The 18,796-nt window shown below is 40.3% G+C and overlaps 2 protein-coding genes across 3 annotated transcripts in view; one reads left to right on the top strand and one right to left on the bottom strand.

Annotated features, from left to right (window-relative positions):
- Positions 1-12,944, top strand: part of LOC106945276 (synapsin-3-like) — a 56,041-nt gene extending 43,097 nt beyond the window's left edge. For both annotated transcript variants that reach the window (XM_015028838.1, XM_015028839.1), the window contains exons 5-6: positions 10,554-10,710; positions 11,853-12,944. In XM_015028838.1, the coding sequence (XP_014884324.1) occupies positions 10,554-10,710; positions 11,853-11,957 (262 nt within the window). In that variant the 3' untranslated portion in view covers positions 11,958-12,944. The remainder of the gene's footprint in view (positions 1-10,553; positions 10,711-11,852) is intronic.
- A 44-nt stretch (positions 12,945-12,988) lies between these two features.
- Positions 12,989-18,796, bottom strand: part of LOC106945278 (metalloproteinase inhibitor 3) — a 20,013-nt gene continuing 14,205 nt past the window's right edge. The window contains exons 4-5 of the mRNA XM_015028840.1: positions 16,286-16,407; positions 12,989-14,082 (exon numbers count right to left, since the gene is read on the bottom strand). Of these exons, the coding sequence (XP_014884326.1) occupies positions 13,885-14,082; positions 16,286-16,407 (320 nt within the window). The 3' untranslated portion in view covers positions 12,989-13,884. The remainder of the gene's footprint in view (positions 14,083-16,285; positions 16,408-18,796) is intronic.

The following is an 18,796-nucleotide window of genomic DNA, read 5'->3' as shown; positions in this document are numbered from 1 at the left end:
CAAATACACAGACAAAAATGTACTCAAGTAAAACTTTTATTTGATTAACATTTGTACTTAAGTAAAAGTAAAAAAAGTACTGGCTTTTAAAAATACTTAAGTATTAAAAGTAAAAGTACTTGCTGAATACATAACCTAATCGCTAATATCATTAAGTGTGCCGATAGTATTTAATTTGAATACATCATAAATGTGCCATTTTAATAAACAATGTCACAGATTAAACATGTTCTTATTGTGTTTATTCTCTGTAACAGTTTATACTTATGTGATTCTATGAATCATAATTTCAGGGATGGAAACATCTTGTCTCTCCTGTCCTAACATAGCATGAACTTCATTAGTGACATTTATTTAGAAAGAAATCCAACTGAAAGGGGATGGAACGAAGGTGTGGGGGGGAAGACATGCAATCGAGGAACCACGTAGCAGAGTTGTAGTCAAGACCACCGAACCCGAGACCAAGACCTGCCCCCTGCGCTACATGACAGAATAAAATTAAGTTTATCAAAATTGGTTCTCAGATTGATCTGAAAGATCCACCTTCCCATAAAACCACCTAGATGTTAAATACTTAGAGCTGAAATTTATTTAACCAGTATCAATTAAAACTCATTTCATTCTGTTTTGCTTTCATGGCTGTGCTACAATCCGCAGAGGTCTCCTGCTATCCCTAGAAAAATAACACCCTGGACGGTTGCCCATATTGCCCATGTCAGAAACCACAACTGAAACATCGCAATTAACGGTAAATAACGTTCAACTATGAACACTGTCCAATGGCGCAACAAGAAACCAAGCAGAAGGAGCACCGTGACTGTTCTCGCCCTCCCTCCCACTGCAATGTTTGCCACCATGACAGGAGACGAAATCAATCAGAGCATGCTCTGTGTTCATTCAACTTTTACTTATTCGGCGATTAAATAAACGTGTGTATGTGTTAGCTACTGCAGTGTACACAAGAACAAAGAACGGCTCCCAGTGAGGCTTCAGTCCTTAGGACTTAGTAAAGAGCCGTCCAGATGAATCGGATCGTTCCTGAATGTCATATTACTATATTCCACTTTGGTCACAGTTTTTACTGATACGGGGGCCACCGAGATCAACACACAATGGCATGAGTGACAACTTTTTTTTTTCATCACAGATGCAGCATGTGTCTCAGTCAGTACAGCTAGCTTTGCTAGAATCACGTCCAAAGATATTACCTTAAAACCTTTCCTTCGTGCAACGCTAAAAGTTGCACGAAGTCCCCACCGTGAAAGCGAAGCGTTGCTGATTTTACATGTCACCATATCTTATGGTTTATGCAGCGCTATTATATTACTGACATTAGACTGATATCCACCACTGCGCATGTCTGGAGCTCCGCGTGCGAGTAAAGGTGGAGGCGATGGGTGACAACAGACAGTAAGTCATTGCTTGGATTTTACGGCGCCACCTTAAGTCCCTGTGCCTGAACGTCACATTTTAACGGACAAAAAGCTCAATGCGACGTGGATGTAACGAGTAACGCGACGGTTCTGTAGAAATGTAGTGAAGTAGAAAGTACAGATACTTACTGTAAAATGTAGTGGAGTAAAAGTAGAAAGTATCCATTATTAAATCTACTTAAGTAAAGTACAGATACACGAAAACTGTACTTAAGTACAGTAACGAAGTACTTGTACTTCGTTACTTCCCACCACTGGTTATAACACATAATATAAGTTTTATAACATGTGTTATATTGTTTCATTTCTAATACAGGCTCTTGTGTCAGATAATCTAAGTCAATGTTAGAGAATAATTAATTTTTTAGATTAACAGAATCTCAGTTAGCCTTCATAGCGGGGCTGAACCCCGGTATTACACCAAGCACTGTAGCTAATATTAGCTGGTATGTCGCCGATGGACACAAATACAGTAAAGTAATATTCTAATCACAATATATACACAATAATATGTCCATCTTACTTGTGAAATCTTGTCTGTGGAGCCCTCACATCAATAATCCATAGATCCGAACAACAATATCCCTCAGTGCTGAGGCATCTTCTGCTGTTTTGATTGAGCAAAGTAGGAGGGAATACCGCTGCAAGATGGCCGCCGTATTTCCTGCGCCGGAGCGGTCCATGAGGCGTCTATGCTTATATTGTGTCTATGGCACTAACTGGTAAAACGGAAGAGAAGGACATTTTTTGATCCGAGACCTGGTGGAGAAGACGACCATGGCCACATGAGAGAAGAATCCAAGTGTTTGGTAATTAATGTTGGAACTTAATTATCTTCCGTGGACAAAGCTACAGAGATGAAGCTAACGTCATATTTTTCTGTTTATCCTCTTCTAGAGGTGCCACTGCCGTTTGTTATGCCATTATATGCTGTTAGATTTCAGCTTCTATGTGAAGTTGTGTTCTACTCTGTTGAGTGCTAACCGCGTTGTTAGCCCGCCATTTCACTGAAGCTAAGGCTTTCTACCATTCGAAATACGGGACATGTATTTCTCCATATATTGAATCTCATTCTTTTTATTTTGTTTCAACTCAGAGGGAACAGTGTCTTTTGGAGAATAAAGAACCCCTTCTATGTGAAGCTCCGTGTGCTTTATTAATCCCGGCTTCACATATGCATAGACATGAATACATAGACGCCTCATCAAGTTGGTCGGCCCGTTGCTGCAATACGTCACAGCGTCCGCCATATTGAATGTGGCCTGTCTGCCAGTAAGTTAATATAAGTAAATGGAGGGAACTTCACAAAGTGCCGTTATACAAAGTATATTAAATTAAAACCTGTCATTGGCACATTCTCTCACACACAAATTTATTTGGTAATCAAAGAAAGCACTAAAGACAGCGTTTCTAGCTTTTGATATGGTTGTTTAATGGTTTTGGGGGAATTCTTAATCAAGAGCACAATGCCTTTATTCTTACTTTTTTATTATAACATTATCACAGTATGATATGTCAACTCTGCTATGGACAGCATAGACAAAGAGTGAAAAAAATCTAGCAGTCATTTTTTATTTCATTACATAAGCTGTCTTAATACACTAATACTTCAGATTTGAGATATTTCTATTAAAAATATGCAACGTGAAAGAATAAAAGTGTGCAACAAACTACAAATGTATTTATGTAATGGGTATTAGATATACAGATGAAATTCCTGCTAAAATATGTTTCACAGTTATCCTGTAATTGGTGGTTTTTGGCGCCCCCTACTGGTTACCTATAAATTGGATGAGAAACCAAAAATTCCACACAGTTGGTTCAGCGCTCTGTTGTGGTAAGTCAACAAATCCGGTTCTCTTCTAAATGGTGTTGGAGGTTTGTTCAGGAGGGTGACTGGAATCTTTGTTGCATTGCACAGAGCCATAGGTTGACCGGTAGAGAGGCTCACTGCGCCATATGTGTTTTATCGACCACTGATTACAGGTAATTATATTATATTAAATGTCAGTAATTTATTTTGTCAAATATGTGTATCAGTTTGTCAGTTAGTTTGTTATATTTATCAGTTTGTCAGTTGTGGTTGCCAGTCTGTTTGTTTGTTGGGTTCTATGGCAACATGTCATGTTTCTTTTCCACTAATCCCCAGAGAGCTTTTAATGACTGTTATATTTATTATTTATATTTTTATTTGTATTCTAAAACTATACGATCAAATGGCCTAGAAAATATAATGTCGGAATTCACTATAATTGTTTGTAAATTACACAGTTGGTTCAGCGCTCTGTTGTGAGCCATAGGTTGACCGGTAGAGAGGCTCACTGTGTTTTATCAACCACTGATTACAGATTGCAATAAATCATCTAAAAAACAATCAACTGGCCTCCAAGTGTGCATAACAGGACGGACGGGTAAAGACAGAGCTGTTACATTTATACATATAATACTGGGAAAACTGCCCACAGGCAGGAGTTCAGTCTGCTGGTCAAACTAGGAGAACTCCAATGACTTCTGAGACATCCTGGTACACAGGCTAAAGCCAAGGATAAAAGAGAAATTATCCAAAAGTGTAATAGAAAATACATATATGTTTCCTTCACATTCAGTAAAAGACATTTTCAGCATGTTGGGCTCTGACTCGTAGCATCTTTATAGCTAAATACCGACATGGTGAAGCTGAGCTGGAAACAAAAGAACAGCAGCTCCAGCTCTGATCCTGACTGATGTTTCCTCACTAAATCCCCTGGTCTTTAATGAACTTCTCCTCTAACAGCAGTTTCTCATCAGCTCTCTCTCATTAGAAAACAATATGAAAACGTTAGGTGCTACGCCAACAATCAGTGGTTACTTCGGGCCAATTTAGCTACATAGGAAATATTTTTCGGTTGTTTAAAAGCGAATTTCTGGCTGCAAAGTCAAGTAATTCTGATCTTTCATCCTTACCTGGGGAAGGTAATGAGAATGAATCCAGATTTGTTTCGTAAAACGGTTGAAACANGCTTAACAAGTACCTTGTAGGCTACCGATGTTGGTGTCTATTTTCAGATACGTACATTCATTTTGCCCACCAAAAAGTCGATATCGGCATTGTCTTGGTATTATGCGTTATGTATTTTCCAGGCACATAGTGCCATTTTATACCACTATATGCAATAAAGTATCGAGTATCTGCAGCTATAAAAATGCTGCATACATCAAATATGACAAAGAAATTCGACTTTGCAATTTAACCCCTTAAAATCAGGCCTCTGTCTCTTTAAAACACTCCTGTTCTTTCTGACACTCTGCCTTCAGGAAGTCATTACAACATGGCTCCTTTATTAACCCTCCAACTACATTTTAACCAGAGCTGAACAGAGAAGTAGCTCCTGTAATGAGCTCAGCTGATGCTCAGATCCACCAGGTGTTTGCTAATTGTTTCTGGCTAGTCTGAAGGAGATAAGTGAAGGGAGTTGCGAGGGAGGACTGCTCTGTGAGGTTGATGGTTAGAAGCATGGAAACCGCAGCTTCAACATGCATGAAACGCATGAAGCAACATGCCAACTTTAAGACATTATAACATGATTATCAAGCTAAAAAAATCTATTTTACATCATACTGCCCCATCCAACACTAGCCAACTAGATGGTAAATGGTGTCACCTGGGCAGTTTGGAGAGCCCTTACCTTAACCCTCTTTTCTCAAATTTGAAAGTGCATCAACCATAATGCCAGATCATTTCCTCTAGTTGTGGAAAAATAAATCCCTCTTTTTTAACCAAAAATCAAAAAATGTAACATCCTTCTGGGTTAATCTGGGTTTTTATGTGAGGGTCTGATGATTATTTAGGGTGTGTGAATGTGCATTCCTCAAGACGCATGTGAACATAATGACAGACTAGAGGAGCTTTGAGACCCACATTTATCATAATACATGTCAAACATCACTGTACCAGCTATTGGAAGGAAAAATATCCTTCAATGCGAATTTACTCAGTTACTTTTCAGCTTTATTACTCAGTTTTCATTGGATCGCTCCAACATCAGCAGGTATAGACAACATCAGCCTTTCCTAAGGCAGAGTGTGACTGACACAGACTCAGTTTTACCTGCAGAATATGAAAACAAGCAAATACCTGTTGTCAAAACCGTCTGTAACAATTTGCTGAGTGTGCAACGTGGCATGTGTAGCGTAGCAGAACGGTATGCCACAAAGTACAGTAGTTGTGGCATGTTGTTTCCAGATGAAATTCTGCAGTCAGCCCTTTGGCTTCTCTGGCTCTCGCTGCCAAAACCTCCATCAAGCGTCTCCGCTCAGAGTGGGAATGCTGATCTGGCCGAACAGCAGATGACAGCAGCCAAAGTATGAGAGGCCTCAGAGCAGCCTGTCTCCTTTCTGCCATAACCACAGATTCCCAGCTGTACTAAAAAAAGAATGCACAACAAACAATTAGCCAGCGCTGATCGGTGTCTCTCACTTGATTGGTAAACCTTTAACGAGGAAGTGGTTTGCTAAGATAATTGAACCGTAAGTATCTTGGGCTGTCACCAGATCCCCAAACTAAAAATGGGGGTGAGGGGATGAAATGTGAGGCGAAAGTTGTAAAACTGTCGGGAACATTCTCTTTACTGCTCTTACAGGGCTTAATTAATGCTGCTGCAGCACACGTAACGGCGCCCGCGAGGACCCTAACACCCGCAATAATACTGAAAGTCAAAAAATCTAACTTCCTTTTAGTAGGTTCAGCTGGGTTTTTATGTGAGGGTCTGATGATTGAGCCAACAGACGATTATTGTAATGACCTTTATGAACATCGTTAACCCATTCAGCCCACACTGGTAGTGCACTGGTTTTCATTACATGTTTGCATTACATGTGTTACTCGACTGCCAAACCGATCATTGTGATAATCTTAATGTAGAATGCATTAACATGCTCCCCTCAGGGGGCTGTTGCAGAACCAGAGGGGTAAACATGGGCTGTCCAGCAGAACCACCTTAGAGACTAAAACTGGTCAGTAAATCATCAGGAACCATGTTGACTTTGGTGAGCAACTTCCATTTACTAGGCAACGGTCAATGAGAGATTTTAGCAGAGACTCTCATAGTTGGGTAAGTCTTTGTGCTAGTTGGAGTATGATTCATTCGAGGGAAAATTTCTGAAAGCTGAAAGGACTTCAGCTTTCCCAGCGTTCTTGTCAATACAACATTGTTTCGTAATAATGCAAAAGAGCTGCTGGACATGCTTACGAAATGTAATGCCTTGCTGCCGATCATTTGGTTGCCTCAGGAATTCTTCCGCTCTCAAACAATCATTTCTTTTTCTACATAATCTATCTTATAATGATTTGCTATAGTCTGAAGAAATCAATCCGAAAAATCACAACTCCATAGAAAGATAAGTTATTTCAAAAAGTCGTCTCATTTGAGGAAATTTCCCCTTGAAGGGGGAATGATCAGACTGAAACGAAATTGAGTTTGTCTTTCTTCTTGTGTAATGCTAAGGCACAAGTGGTATAAATATTTTCTTCAAATTACTGACCTTTAAAGTCCAAAAAGTCTCAAAACAAACCTAGATGTTATTTTGGTGTCATGCGGCGGCATCTGTTCTCGTTAACAGGAAAGCAGAGAGTTTTCTCTGTAAGGTGCATTTCCCTGTGACGGCATAGAGCCCCCGCAGCACAATGCAGCATTGTGTATCCACCCTGGACTGAGCCTCGGTATGTACTGTTTGACATTTGTGGCATTCCCACTGAGTTTTACCGCGATTAGTCTTATCAACGTGAGACAGGCTGATGGAGGAAGATAAGGCCTTCATCAGCTTTTGAGACAAGCACAGGGCCTTTATGGAGAAAAATGCTCTCTGGAACACACATATTCCTTCAGAGCTTATTAGAAGGTCAGAGATTCTTCATGATAATGGGATCTGGAGACCAAATGGCAGCGCATTGTCCCAAGTATGAATAGCTTCCAGTCTAAGGAATGTTGATAAAAAAAAAACATACATCATCATCTTTTGGCACTAATTTTACTGTAGAAAAGTCACAGACATGTCAGTCCTGGGGTATGTTCATAGTTGTTCCTTCTCCTCTTTTCTTCACATTTTTCACTTCTGATACCGATATCTGAGATTTGGTATCGGCTAATACCGATCCGGTACAGAAAAACCAATGCACTGACTTGAAACATTTTTTCTTTTTCTTTTTTTTTTTTTAAAACACAGACATAAATGTACCAAATTACAAATTAATTTGATAACTCTGCAACAGTACAGCACACTTAAATACAACAATAGCTTCACAACTTTGGTCCAACATATAAAAACAACACAGCTTGAATTTGTTCAATCAGTGCAGTTAGGTGTAGAACAGCTGATGTAAAAATAAATAATGTAGAAACTGAAAATGACAAAAACAACAATGTTGAATACCTTGGTAAAACGTGAAAACAATAAACTGCAACAAACCTTCTTTCAAATGGTTCAGAAAGAGCAAATATGAATGATGACAATGTAAAATATAATGAGACACAGAGGGCGTTATTCATGGAACACATGCTGCCTGTGTCCCATGTGGCTTGTAGGGAAGTACTAACAGGACTACGTCTGAATCTCTTTCAGGGATCAATAGCGGTTTTTCTTTTACACGGCCAAACTTCTGTAGCGTTGTCCTGTGAACAGATTCTCCCACCTGAGCTGCACATCTCTACAGCTTCTCCAGAGCTACCCTGGGCCTCTCTGCTGCCTCTCTGATTAATGCTTCCCTGAATCAGCCTTTCAGTTTGGCGACATGAGAAGGAGAGCCAGCATGACCTTTGCTAAGCCAGTTAATTAATCCCCAAAGAGAGATGACATAACCTGCTCATCTCGTCAGTTCATGAAATCCAAGGAAAGCAAAACGGAAAACAAGTTATTGAAGGAAAAAAAACTAAAGTATGCGAATCTAATTTTGTTCTAATAAATGTGAAACGGTTGAGGACTTCAGGTTCTTCATGAAACACTTGGATTCACTCCCAGAACAGTTTGTAAAGGAAGGATCAGGCTAATTGGATCGATGAGAAGTTCTTCACCTATTCAGCCCGACAGTCTGAGACTAATGAAGCTCATGACCATCGACACACACACACACACTCACACACACACACACACACACACACAGCCCAGCCGGTGTGTGTTCATATGCTGACAGAGTTTGAGAAGTGCTGGAGACTTCTGTCCCCAACACATTCAGGTCGCAATGGGATGTTTCACTAAGGAAAGATGTCACTCATGATGACTGCATACTAAAATGCATCCAGTCTGTCACTTATTGTAGGAAACTGTAAGCAGCTCTGAGGTTTCAACATATAAATGATCTGGTCTGTTCCACCTTCCGATTAACAGAAACATTGATCAGCTGTGATCCAGCTGAGTGGATTCTTCCTGATGTCTTAGGACTTTAGAGGAACATGATCTGCACAATGTCAAAGATGAACAATATCAGCAATAGGCCTGCTGCTGCCAAACAACATGGGAAGGGTTGGAAGGTCACTTCCAAAGAATCTGAGGTCCAGATTGATAAAAATTCAGTCAGAAGTCAGACTGCTGTAAATGTCAGAGAAATTGCAAATGAAAACAAAAGCTCCATCCCATTCTTCAGTTAGCATGTTCAGTGTTGAAGTTCATAATAGAACCACCATTGGAAAAACATTTGAACCGGTACAGTTTGTTTGAATAGGCTACTGGTAGTAAGCCTTGTATTAAAATAAACGTGGATGCAAAAAGAAATGCAGCACATCAGCACAAACGGCACACCAACTGTCAGGCATCATTGTGGACGGATGAGGATTTGGTCTGGGACTTGTTCTCTTTAAGTTGATCATAAACTGAGTTGCATAAAAGTATTTTAGGTTCGGTGACTGTGTGAACACGGATCCTGTTCAGCGTCTGTTTCTGGCAATGTTGCTTCATGTTGTCTTTGGTGATCAGCCAGAGTCAACAGGGCAGGCTGCTATGAGATCAAGTTGACTTTTCACAACTTCAGTCTAGGTTTTAATAAAACATGACATTCTTTTTGAATGAACACAGTAGTTGTACCAATGTAATTTGATGCATTTTTAAAATCTTTTTTTTTTTTTTTTATGTCAGTTGGACTTAAGTAATTTGAGGATAGCGAGACGAGTCCTGGTGTCTTTTTGTTGTTCTGTACCTTTTGTACTTTTGGTTGATTTTCACCCACACTCATTGTGCCAACCTTTTATCAATACCTAACTCAAAATGGGGTTAGGGTGCAGCCAGGTGCTATTATTTAAACAGATAATGTCAGCTTATGTTATCCTCCAAGTTTATTTCAAATTCACAAAAAGCCTTTAGTGGAGTCTGGGAGTCTTACATTGCTGCTATAACAAACAAGCATAGATTTTCAGTTTGTTTTTTTGCTAACTGTAGCATAACCGTAACCACCTATGCAATGAAGATTCACACCAGCCTTGTTTTGTCCGCTTCAATCAAACTCTGGTTTGTTTGCCTAGAAAGATCAGTTTGTTTGGGGAGGTGTGGATGCCCAATCTCACCAAAAAAGCAAACTCTGGTCTGACTAAAAACCGACTTGGTTGAAGTGAATGCAGTTTGAATGTGTATGTGAACGCCGAGCAGACTGGAGATCACTCCAGAAGCAGGCTGCTGACAACAGTGCAGGGCATTCTGGGTAAATGCAATCAAAACAATCTGCTGAGTCTAGCGGTAGTGAGAGAAATGGCTTTTGGTCCTTCAACCTTTAAAATCTCACACTGCTCCATTTTTGTTTAAATCTCTTGAAGAAGGAGGTTGAGCTCTGTGTTTCCAGAGGTTTTTATGTTGCTTCCTTCAACGTAGCAAATGTTGCAATTTCTGTGCCCAGTCGAACTCAGTCTACCAGACTATCGGGTGTTCAGACGTCCTTATAGACAAATAAAAACCAGTCCTTCAGAGAGTTTCTGACATGGCGCTCTTCTGTCCACCACCCACCTCAAGAAATTCCCCAGCTCTTTGGCATCTGGTTTTGAAATCTGCCATCCGATCAGTTGAGCCAAATGGTTTTTCCTGGATGCTGAGGCCTTTCACCTAATGCATTTTAAATTTGACCAATCTGTACACGTTCATGGTTCCTTTGATGTCTGTCTGCAGGTCTTTTAAGCCAGACTTCGTCCTGATTCGCCAACACGCCTACAGCATGATTCCCGGCGAGGACTTCAGGAATGTTGTGATCGGCCTGCATTTCGGTGGCGTGCCGAGTGTCAACTCCCTCTTCTCTCTATATAATTTCTGCAGCAAACCTTGGGTGGTAAGCAGTCTTAAACAGCTCTCCCTGCTCTGTTTTAACCTCCATAGGGTGCTCAGACTTACCCTCTCAGCAGCTGCCTCTGGCTGATTTATAAGGGCCATTACATGGAGCAGGAACACCTGTGCCTGGAGCAGGAGGTCTTTGTCACTGTACTTATTAGTAGCTTTGTAGGAAATGAAAAGCCAGAAATCTCCGGTGAAAAACATGTAAATGCTTAGCTCTGTGTGGCTTCGTGAATGCGGTGTTGTCAGGTACAATTTGAGTTTAAAGTACGTTTCACCAGGACTGACACTTTTATGCTGTTTGGTCTGTAGAGGTACTTTTGCTTCACGTGGTGGTCAAATCACTGCGTAGTATTCCTAGAGTCTGGATCTGCCCGTACAAATCAATTACAATGAAAGATAAGTTCAACCCAATGCCTGTGTGGCGCCCAGTGTTTCTAGAAGGGATCATGGATGTTGCCTTAACACGCTGTTTGAACAACGGCTGGTAGAACCAGCTCTGACTGGGTGGACCTCAACCGTTTCAGTCCCATTTCCTTAAATTTTCAGACAATGAAAAGCTTTTATCCCAGTGCCAGACGGTAACTTCAAGATGAGCCATCAACCAGCTGACATCCTAATCATAAATGTCCTTAAGTATACAGCGCTAGCTCCATTGCTCTCTTACAGATTTCTGTTTCTAAATTTTTTTGTCACTCTTAGATCATCATGCTAATTTTATATCAGTTAACCTTCCTGCGGTTCTAAGAGACTGGGTCATTTGGACCCTGTGTGCGGTCTGGCAGGGTCGCATTGACCCCATGTTTTACAAGTTTTTTTGTTTTTTTTTGTGGTTTCGGGAACTGACTGCCGCACTCGTCCTGAGGGTCACCAAGACTGCAGGAGAGTGATAGAAAACCTTAGTAAAATACTGAATGTAATTTTGAACTGGTAATTTGAGTAGTTTTTTCACCTTATTAATGAAATCATCTAGTTTTGGACTTATTCATGTTATCTCCATCTGATTTTAAAGTATTTTTTTCATTAAAAAACAATATTTAAGGGTGAAGAAAGCTAAATTGAGAAATTTCTAAATGCTTTTTCATACAGCTGCAGGTTCTACCCAACACCTTTTGTCCTCTTGTTTATTTCTCTTCACAGTTTTCTCAAATGATTAAGCTCTACCACTCCCTCGGCCCTGAGAAGTTCCCCCTAAATGAACAAACCTTCTACCCAAACCACACACAAATGGTGAGTGATTTCTGAAGTTATTCCCTAGAAAACCACCTGAAACGCACAAGAGATCACAAAAAGCCTTGTTTGGTCCGTTTTTCATTGACTCTTTATTATAAAAATATAAAACACAGAAATTAAGTCAAACATTTATCTACCCTTACATGGTAACACCCCCACCCACCCCACACAATTCAGGAATCAGTGCTTACACACAGACTGTACACAGCTTTCTTGATTTCAGTTTTTCCTCTTTTTTTTCCATTTTAGTTTGAACTTGACCAATTGTTTCTGTGTTAAGCAGACAGTATATTTACACAAACAGAAACCACAGAAATAATGACACAGAAATGCCACAACTGGAGGAGGAACCCTATGGACACTAATGAAGACAATTCGGCCCACAAAAAAGACTTAAATTTGTGTTGCTTGAAGAAGTCGAGGCTTCTTATTTGCTAGCTATAATTAACAGTTGGTTAGCTTAGCTTAAGATTGTCAAGAAATTTGGGTAAAAGCTCTCGCAAGAATCTAAAGTTTTATTTAAATGTAATTGTTTAAAAAATGTTTTTTGCTTTATGTAAAAATTCGAGGCTAAATGTTGAAAAACAAATGGTTGCATTTTAGCTAACAGGTGTTAGCAAAGCTAATGTTTAGCATCATATCCAACTGGCAGAACTTGGTAATGTTGGTTCTTAGGCCTTCAATAGAAACTTTGCTGATTTTTAAAAAAAGGGTTGTTAATCCATTTGAGGCAAATCAGCATCCGCTAATGGAATGGACTGAAAGGAAGCTAACAAGAAAAAAAAAAAAAATCCAGACTGGAGCAGGTGAAGAAGAATGGTCTTAGTGACAATAAAATTACTATCTTTTTTATATATTTATATATAATGTTCATTTAAAATAGTTAAATACAAAAGATTGAATATACACTTAGAAAATATCTCATACTGTGAAACCTGTTTAAACTGAACTATCACCGGGTTGTTGAATAGTACCAGCCAAGGGAAATATGATCGAACAAATAAAAGTACCTTAAAATTTAAATGCGTGTCGTTCACACTGACTGATTTGATGTGTTGTACTTTTTTTTAATTCTGTCTTTGCATGTATACCAGGGTTACTGTGTAATCCAATAAACATAAATAAATGCATTATAGAGATTTCAGCATTTCTTTAGCTTATTTTTATATACAGCATAAAATAAAATATCACAACTCAAAAGAAAAAAGAACTCCTCCCTCTGTTGGCACTGAATCAGTGTTAACGTTTGATAATCTATGCACAACAAAGGAGGAAGAGTACGGGGCTGAGGTGCAACTGTAGGTGAGTTGCACTAGAAACATTCAGGGAAGCCGAGGTACAGCCGTGGTAAAGACGGATGCTGCAGTAAAACTCAACATGGCTGATCTGAATCTACATTTTCAGAATTTGAATCTAACAAGTATAATTCTGATCCCTCAATATTGGCACAAAATCATTATTGAGAAGTGTTTTGGCAGTGCTGCTAGCAGGTGTACGATTATGAACAGATTTCACCTCAATCTTTAATTTGGTGTGTGTTACTTTAGGAAGATGGTCTGTGTTATTGGCAAGATATCAAATCAGTAGATTAGCTGCTTAAAGTCGGTGCCACTTTTTCAATTTTACGATCCCAACTGAGGTTGATAATGGTCTTCCCGTATAAACGTCTGATAAACGTCTACTGTTTCTACCACGGATTAAAACACGATGGTAGCTGACTGAAGTAGGAAAACTTTACAAGTCTAAAGGGCAACCTTTACAACGACGCTTTGTTTTTTGTTTTTTTTTCTATCAGAAGTGCTACAGACAGGCACTGTATTATATCTGCTCTTTTCTGCCTTTTTAAAGAAGGCCGTCACGAGTCCAGTAAGAGGAATCCGAGATGGGGGACAGAAACGGGGCGGGAGAGCGTTGGTTTCTGGGCGTGGTGTGCCTGGAATCAGGGATCAGTGGCGTTGATGATGGTTTTATCGCGGGAGGTCATGCCTCGGTACCAGCTGCAGTAGCCCTCTTTCTGCTGGATGCAGGCGTAGTGTCGGGACTGGTAGCCGGGATAACCAAAGTGGGACAGCATGTCCGTCCACAGGCACTCGTTCTTCGAAGTCACGAAGCAGGGCAGGTAGTGGCAGGGCTTAATCTACCGATAGAGAAAAACACAACTAAATACGGAGGCCTGAAACAAACAAACTGGCAAGACCTATTCAAATAAAGCTCTTAAATAGAGAAAATTCATTCAAAAATTGCTTGGCATTTAAAACAATTAGGGTAAAAGAGAAACCACTAAAAATAGAACAATCTCTAAATCCATATGCTAAAGCTAGTTCTTTCAGGATGCTAGTGAATGTAGCATAGCAATGGAAGGCTTTCATTCTCATTTAAAACAGTAAATTTTAGTTTTTTTTTGTTTTTTTTCCTACTGTTCAGTCTATTTACAACTTCTGTTTTAAATATACAGACGGGGACAAGCTAGGCTCCTGCTGACAGGAATAAATAAAGGCTAACACACTTAGCATTAGAAAAATGGAGACCCCTCTCTTTCTTAATTTATTATTTATGACAGAGTTTCTAATTTAAACCCATTTCAATTTATCACACTAAGTCTTAAAATGTGAAAATGTTGCATATTAAACATGTTTGTGTCTCCACTGATCATAAAAGTTAAAACATCACAGAAGACTCCATGATTTTATGCTTTAGTAAAAATATTGACTCTCTGTAAATAATACCACAATTACTCAGATGTTTTTATTACTACTATTTTGTTAATAGTCAAATCATAACTAGATTATGAACCATTGTCTTTTTAAAATACATAATTGGGCCTAATTATTCACACTAAAAAAGCCAATATAATATAAATACATAACATTAGATGGTATCTTTTTCTTTAAAGCTGTTTATAAGCTCTTAGATCTTCCATGTTGGCTTTTTTAAAACACCTTAATCCTGATAAAATACAAATTCATCTTGTAAGTTTGCAGTCCAATCTATGTTGGTCATGTTTGAACATATCAAAGACTTTAATCATCACTCTGTCTTTGTTTGTAATAAGTAATACTTTAACTGGCATTAAGGAGGTTGGAATCGTTGAATGTTTGGAGAGGAAACCTTTACAAATGGATCCAAGTAGATTTTATGCATTTATATTTGCTATGAAGATGAAGAGACTGTAGAATGTGTCAATACAGTACACCATCAGAGAAAGTGAAAGACACTGGATTTCATGTAAGGAGTTAAAAGCAACTTCAGAATTGAATTCAGTAAAATATTCCGACATGTCCCATCTCATCTATCCAGCTGTGGTGATCAGGTGGTTCAGTAAAAGGAAACCGTTTAGAGAGCGGAGCTGCCAATTTCGCCCTGATGCTTGTGTGCTTTGTGCTGAGGAATGTGAAACGAAGCGTCTTCCTAATGCACTCAACTTTTGGGTAGTTTAAGGATTTAGTCGGGCTCCACTCTGCCTTGAAATGTGCGTCATTACGCCAGGTGCTTACACAAAAAAAAAAAGGGGGGGCGGGGGGGGAGGCGCTCCCCGAATGAATGAATGGCGCCGACTGACGGGAAGGATTCACACTGCCGCTCGTAGAGGTGATGAACAGAAAAAAGGCTAGATGTGGGGGGGGGGGAGTGAATCACTTGCTGCAAAGAGCTGCACTCGTCTCAGAAATGAATGCACCGGCAAATTCAGTCGACACATTTTAGAGAGAGAACTTCCCATTTTTGTTATTCAGTATTAAACCGTCATCAGAATGCTTGGTACGAGCGCTACGACTCATTTCCTGCTCATTAAAGGCAGTAAGTCAGAGGTGGAGCCAACATGGAACCATGTTCCATCATTCTCTGTCGTCTGTGGTCTGGGTGACAGGGCGGCTGCCGCCCTGACCCGCATGGCCAACAAAAGGCTCCCTCTGCTAATCCACTTATTGCTGATAGTGGCTGAGTGTGTTAGCAGATGTCCAGGACGGCGCCCAGCGGCAGGGTCAGCAGCTGCACGCTGCAGCCAGGAGAAGCTGGGAATGAAAACCGGAGCTGCTTCCAGGGCTGTTGATTAATTCCCAGCGATCGCAGTAAAACTGGCTCTTTTCTGCATTTCTGCCACTATTCAACATCCCTGAAATCTGCAAGTGGAAACTAGGCCGTAAAAATGTTCATAAAAATATCTTCATTTCTTGGCTTGTGGAGGTCAAACGGGTGATTTAATGGATGGAAACTGTGAAAGTGGCTCCATGAATACTAAATCTCCCCTCTAGTAGTGGCTAACGGAGTTTCCAGCCTGGCCTTCCGTCCTCCCTCCTGCTTGCTCGTCTCATTCCCGTCAGCTCTACGTGGTTTTCACTCACCCTGCAGTTGCAGCCCAGCTGGTAGCGGTGGTTGAAGCCCTTCTTCTGCGCCAGCGACAGTCGTTCCCACCGCTCGTTGAAGTTGCAGAGCCCCGTGTAAACTTTGTCGTCGTACACCCGACCTGGGGAGCAAAAGGGTGAAGGAGGTGAGCAAAGCGTTCCTCCAGAGATACAACCTCAAACCGCAAAGGATTTTATCAAAGTCAAGAAAACCGAGACATGTTTGGCATCAACTGCATGGGGAAATGCAGTTTAACGTGGTGTAAACCGAGACATCTTACAATGTCACCGCAGCAGGTGGGGATAAACAAAAAGGATTTAAAATGTTGTTTTGTGTTAACAATGTTTTGTTAACACAACATTAACACAAAATGATTTACAATCATCAATTGTAAATTGATGATTTACAATTTCTTTACCATTTTTGTCCATGTAACTGTGACTGCATGGACTTTTGAAGGTGACAAATTACATGAAGTGTTATTTGTAAATTTGTATCACCAACCTGCACATATTTTCAAATGCATTTCAATAATTAGAATTTAGCAATAAATTCAAATTCTTACAACTAGAAAACAACATAAAGGGGTGCACCGATAAATCAGCCCAGATAACCTTAATTTTTGGGAGATCTGACTGGTCAGTCAGCACAAAGGTTTGAGAATCAGTCACCAGGTCAAGTCTCCACATGCTCTGTTAACAACAACCCCACTGTTGTCCACTTGGCAAAGTTATCAATATATTTGATAAAGTTTTCAGACAAACAAAGAAAATAGTTCAAATCGAAATCTGTAAGTTGGGCTTTGTAAGGATCGGTGATCGCTGCACTCCAAACGATAAACTATGCAATAAATATCCACCCTAATACAGGCTCTTATTGCTGCTGTTATAAAAGTATATGCCTCCACACTTGGATAGTCAACATAGATTTAACTTTCAGATGAGATGTTCTATGAGAAAACCATGAAGGCTAGACTAAAGTTTACCAAAGAAAACATCGAGAAAGATCAGAGCCTCTGGAATAACTTTCACTGGACAGATGAGTTGAAAATGGACTTATATCTGTTAGTCCGGAACAAGCAAATGGCGTGTCTACTTACACACCTTAACTTACTTTAGGTAAGGTAAACTGTAAAGTGAGCTTTATAGTTCAGCTCATTTTTAATCTCCTGAATGTAAGTCAGGATTCTGCCAACATTTCTCTTCAGAATCCTGACTCGTTCACCAACAGAAAGACAATCCCATAATAAACCAACACCCCCATTTTGGAATATCTGGAGGTCATCAGATGTCTATGTTTAGCAGCGGACCACTTCCAGCGCTGTGAGCCCCCAGGAGCGACGATATTTGTCACCATTTGTCTCCTTCACAGTGCTGTCGGTAAGTGGCATTTCAACAGGTCACAAATTTGTCCCGTTTAGCCCGTCCTCTGAAGCTGCGGGACCGGACCGTGGAGTCGCAGTGAGTGCAACTCGCTCCTAAAACTCTAATCAGTACGGAGCCCCCTAAAGCCGGATCAAAGGAGGTTCCAATAGCTCATCCCGCAGGCCTCCATGTTCCAGCGGAGGCTATAGGCTCGACTTATTATAGCCGCCCCGAGGGCAGAGAGAGAGACATCCACTGATGTCACCCGTGACCGGACTGGGTAAACATAGCTGTAGTTGCCTGGCAACGCCGGCTCGTTGGCTTGCGGTGGAGTTACAGTATTTACAGGTTGGGGACTCACTGACACCTATATAAGTTGAGTGCTGCAGGGTCCAAAGTAAACAGCATCCTTGTTGGAAATAGCAACTCATAAAGTGCTTGTGTTGGAAAATGCCAGCCGCTTCCTGCTGGCTGGCAATTATAAGCTGTGAAGGAGAAAAAACTGCTGAGACGCAAAGGGAAGTCTTAAATAAAAAAAAAACGCCTCTGTACAGTAGCAAAGGGTCTAATAATAGAGGGAAAAGTTTTTGTCAGAAGACAAATGAAGTCCTGGGGGACAGGACGAGTGGGGGCCAAACTGTCGTCATGCCGGTAGCTGGACTCTGGAAGGAAAGCAGCTTTTCCTGGCAACACGGAGCCGACCAGAATGTTCTCTACATCTCACCGCGCTGAATGGATCTCATCTACTGGGGGGTGAACAGTGCAGAACTCCGTCATGTTTTTTTACATTACAACCAAATTCTTTGGTGCATTTTACTGAATTGAATAAAAATATTATGCCTTCATTCTATGAAATACTGCTCAAAGACGAGCTGCGTTTTCATGACAATTGTGTTGAAAAAACATAATTTCGCAATTTGCAGTGTTTCTATTAACCAAGAAATGCAATTACAGTCATACAAAATAAATTTGTTTATGCGACAAGTCATTAAAAAAACATGAAACGCCATAATCCTGCTACCACTTCCTGCCTGTCATTTTCTTTATGGTTTGCGCCACTGATAACATCTGGTCATTGATCATGTGACTCGTGTAATGCAAAAAAGGTTTTCCATTGCAATTTTGCAAAATGACTGAATTTCAATC

This window comes from Poecilia latipinna, unplaced genomic scaffold, assembly GCF_001443285.1.
Source record: "Poecilia latipinna isolate Pla-1442-1.1 unplaced genomic scaffold, P_latipinna-1.0 Scaffold137, whole genome shotgun sequence".
NCBI classification, from domain to species: domain Eukaryota; kingdom Metazoa; phylum Chordata; class Actinopteri; order Cyprinodontiformes; family Poeciliidae; genus Poecilia; species Poecilia latipinna.
Note: the sequence above shows the minus strand (reverse complement) of the source record. Positions and strands in the feature narration are given on the sequence as shown.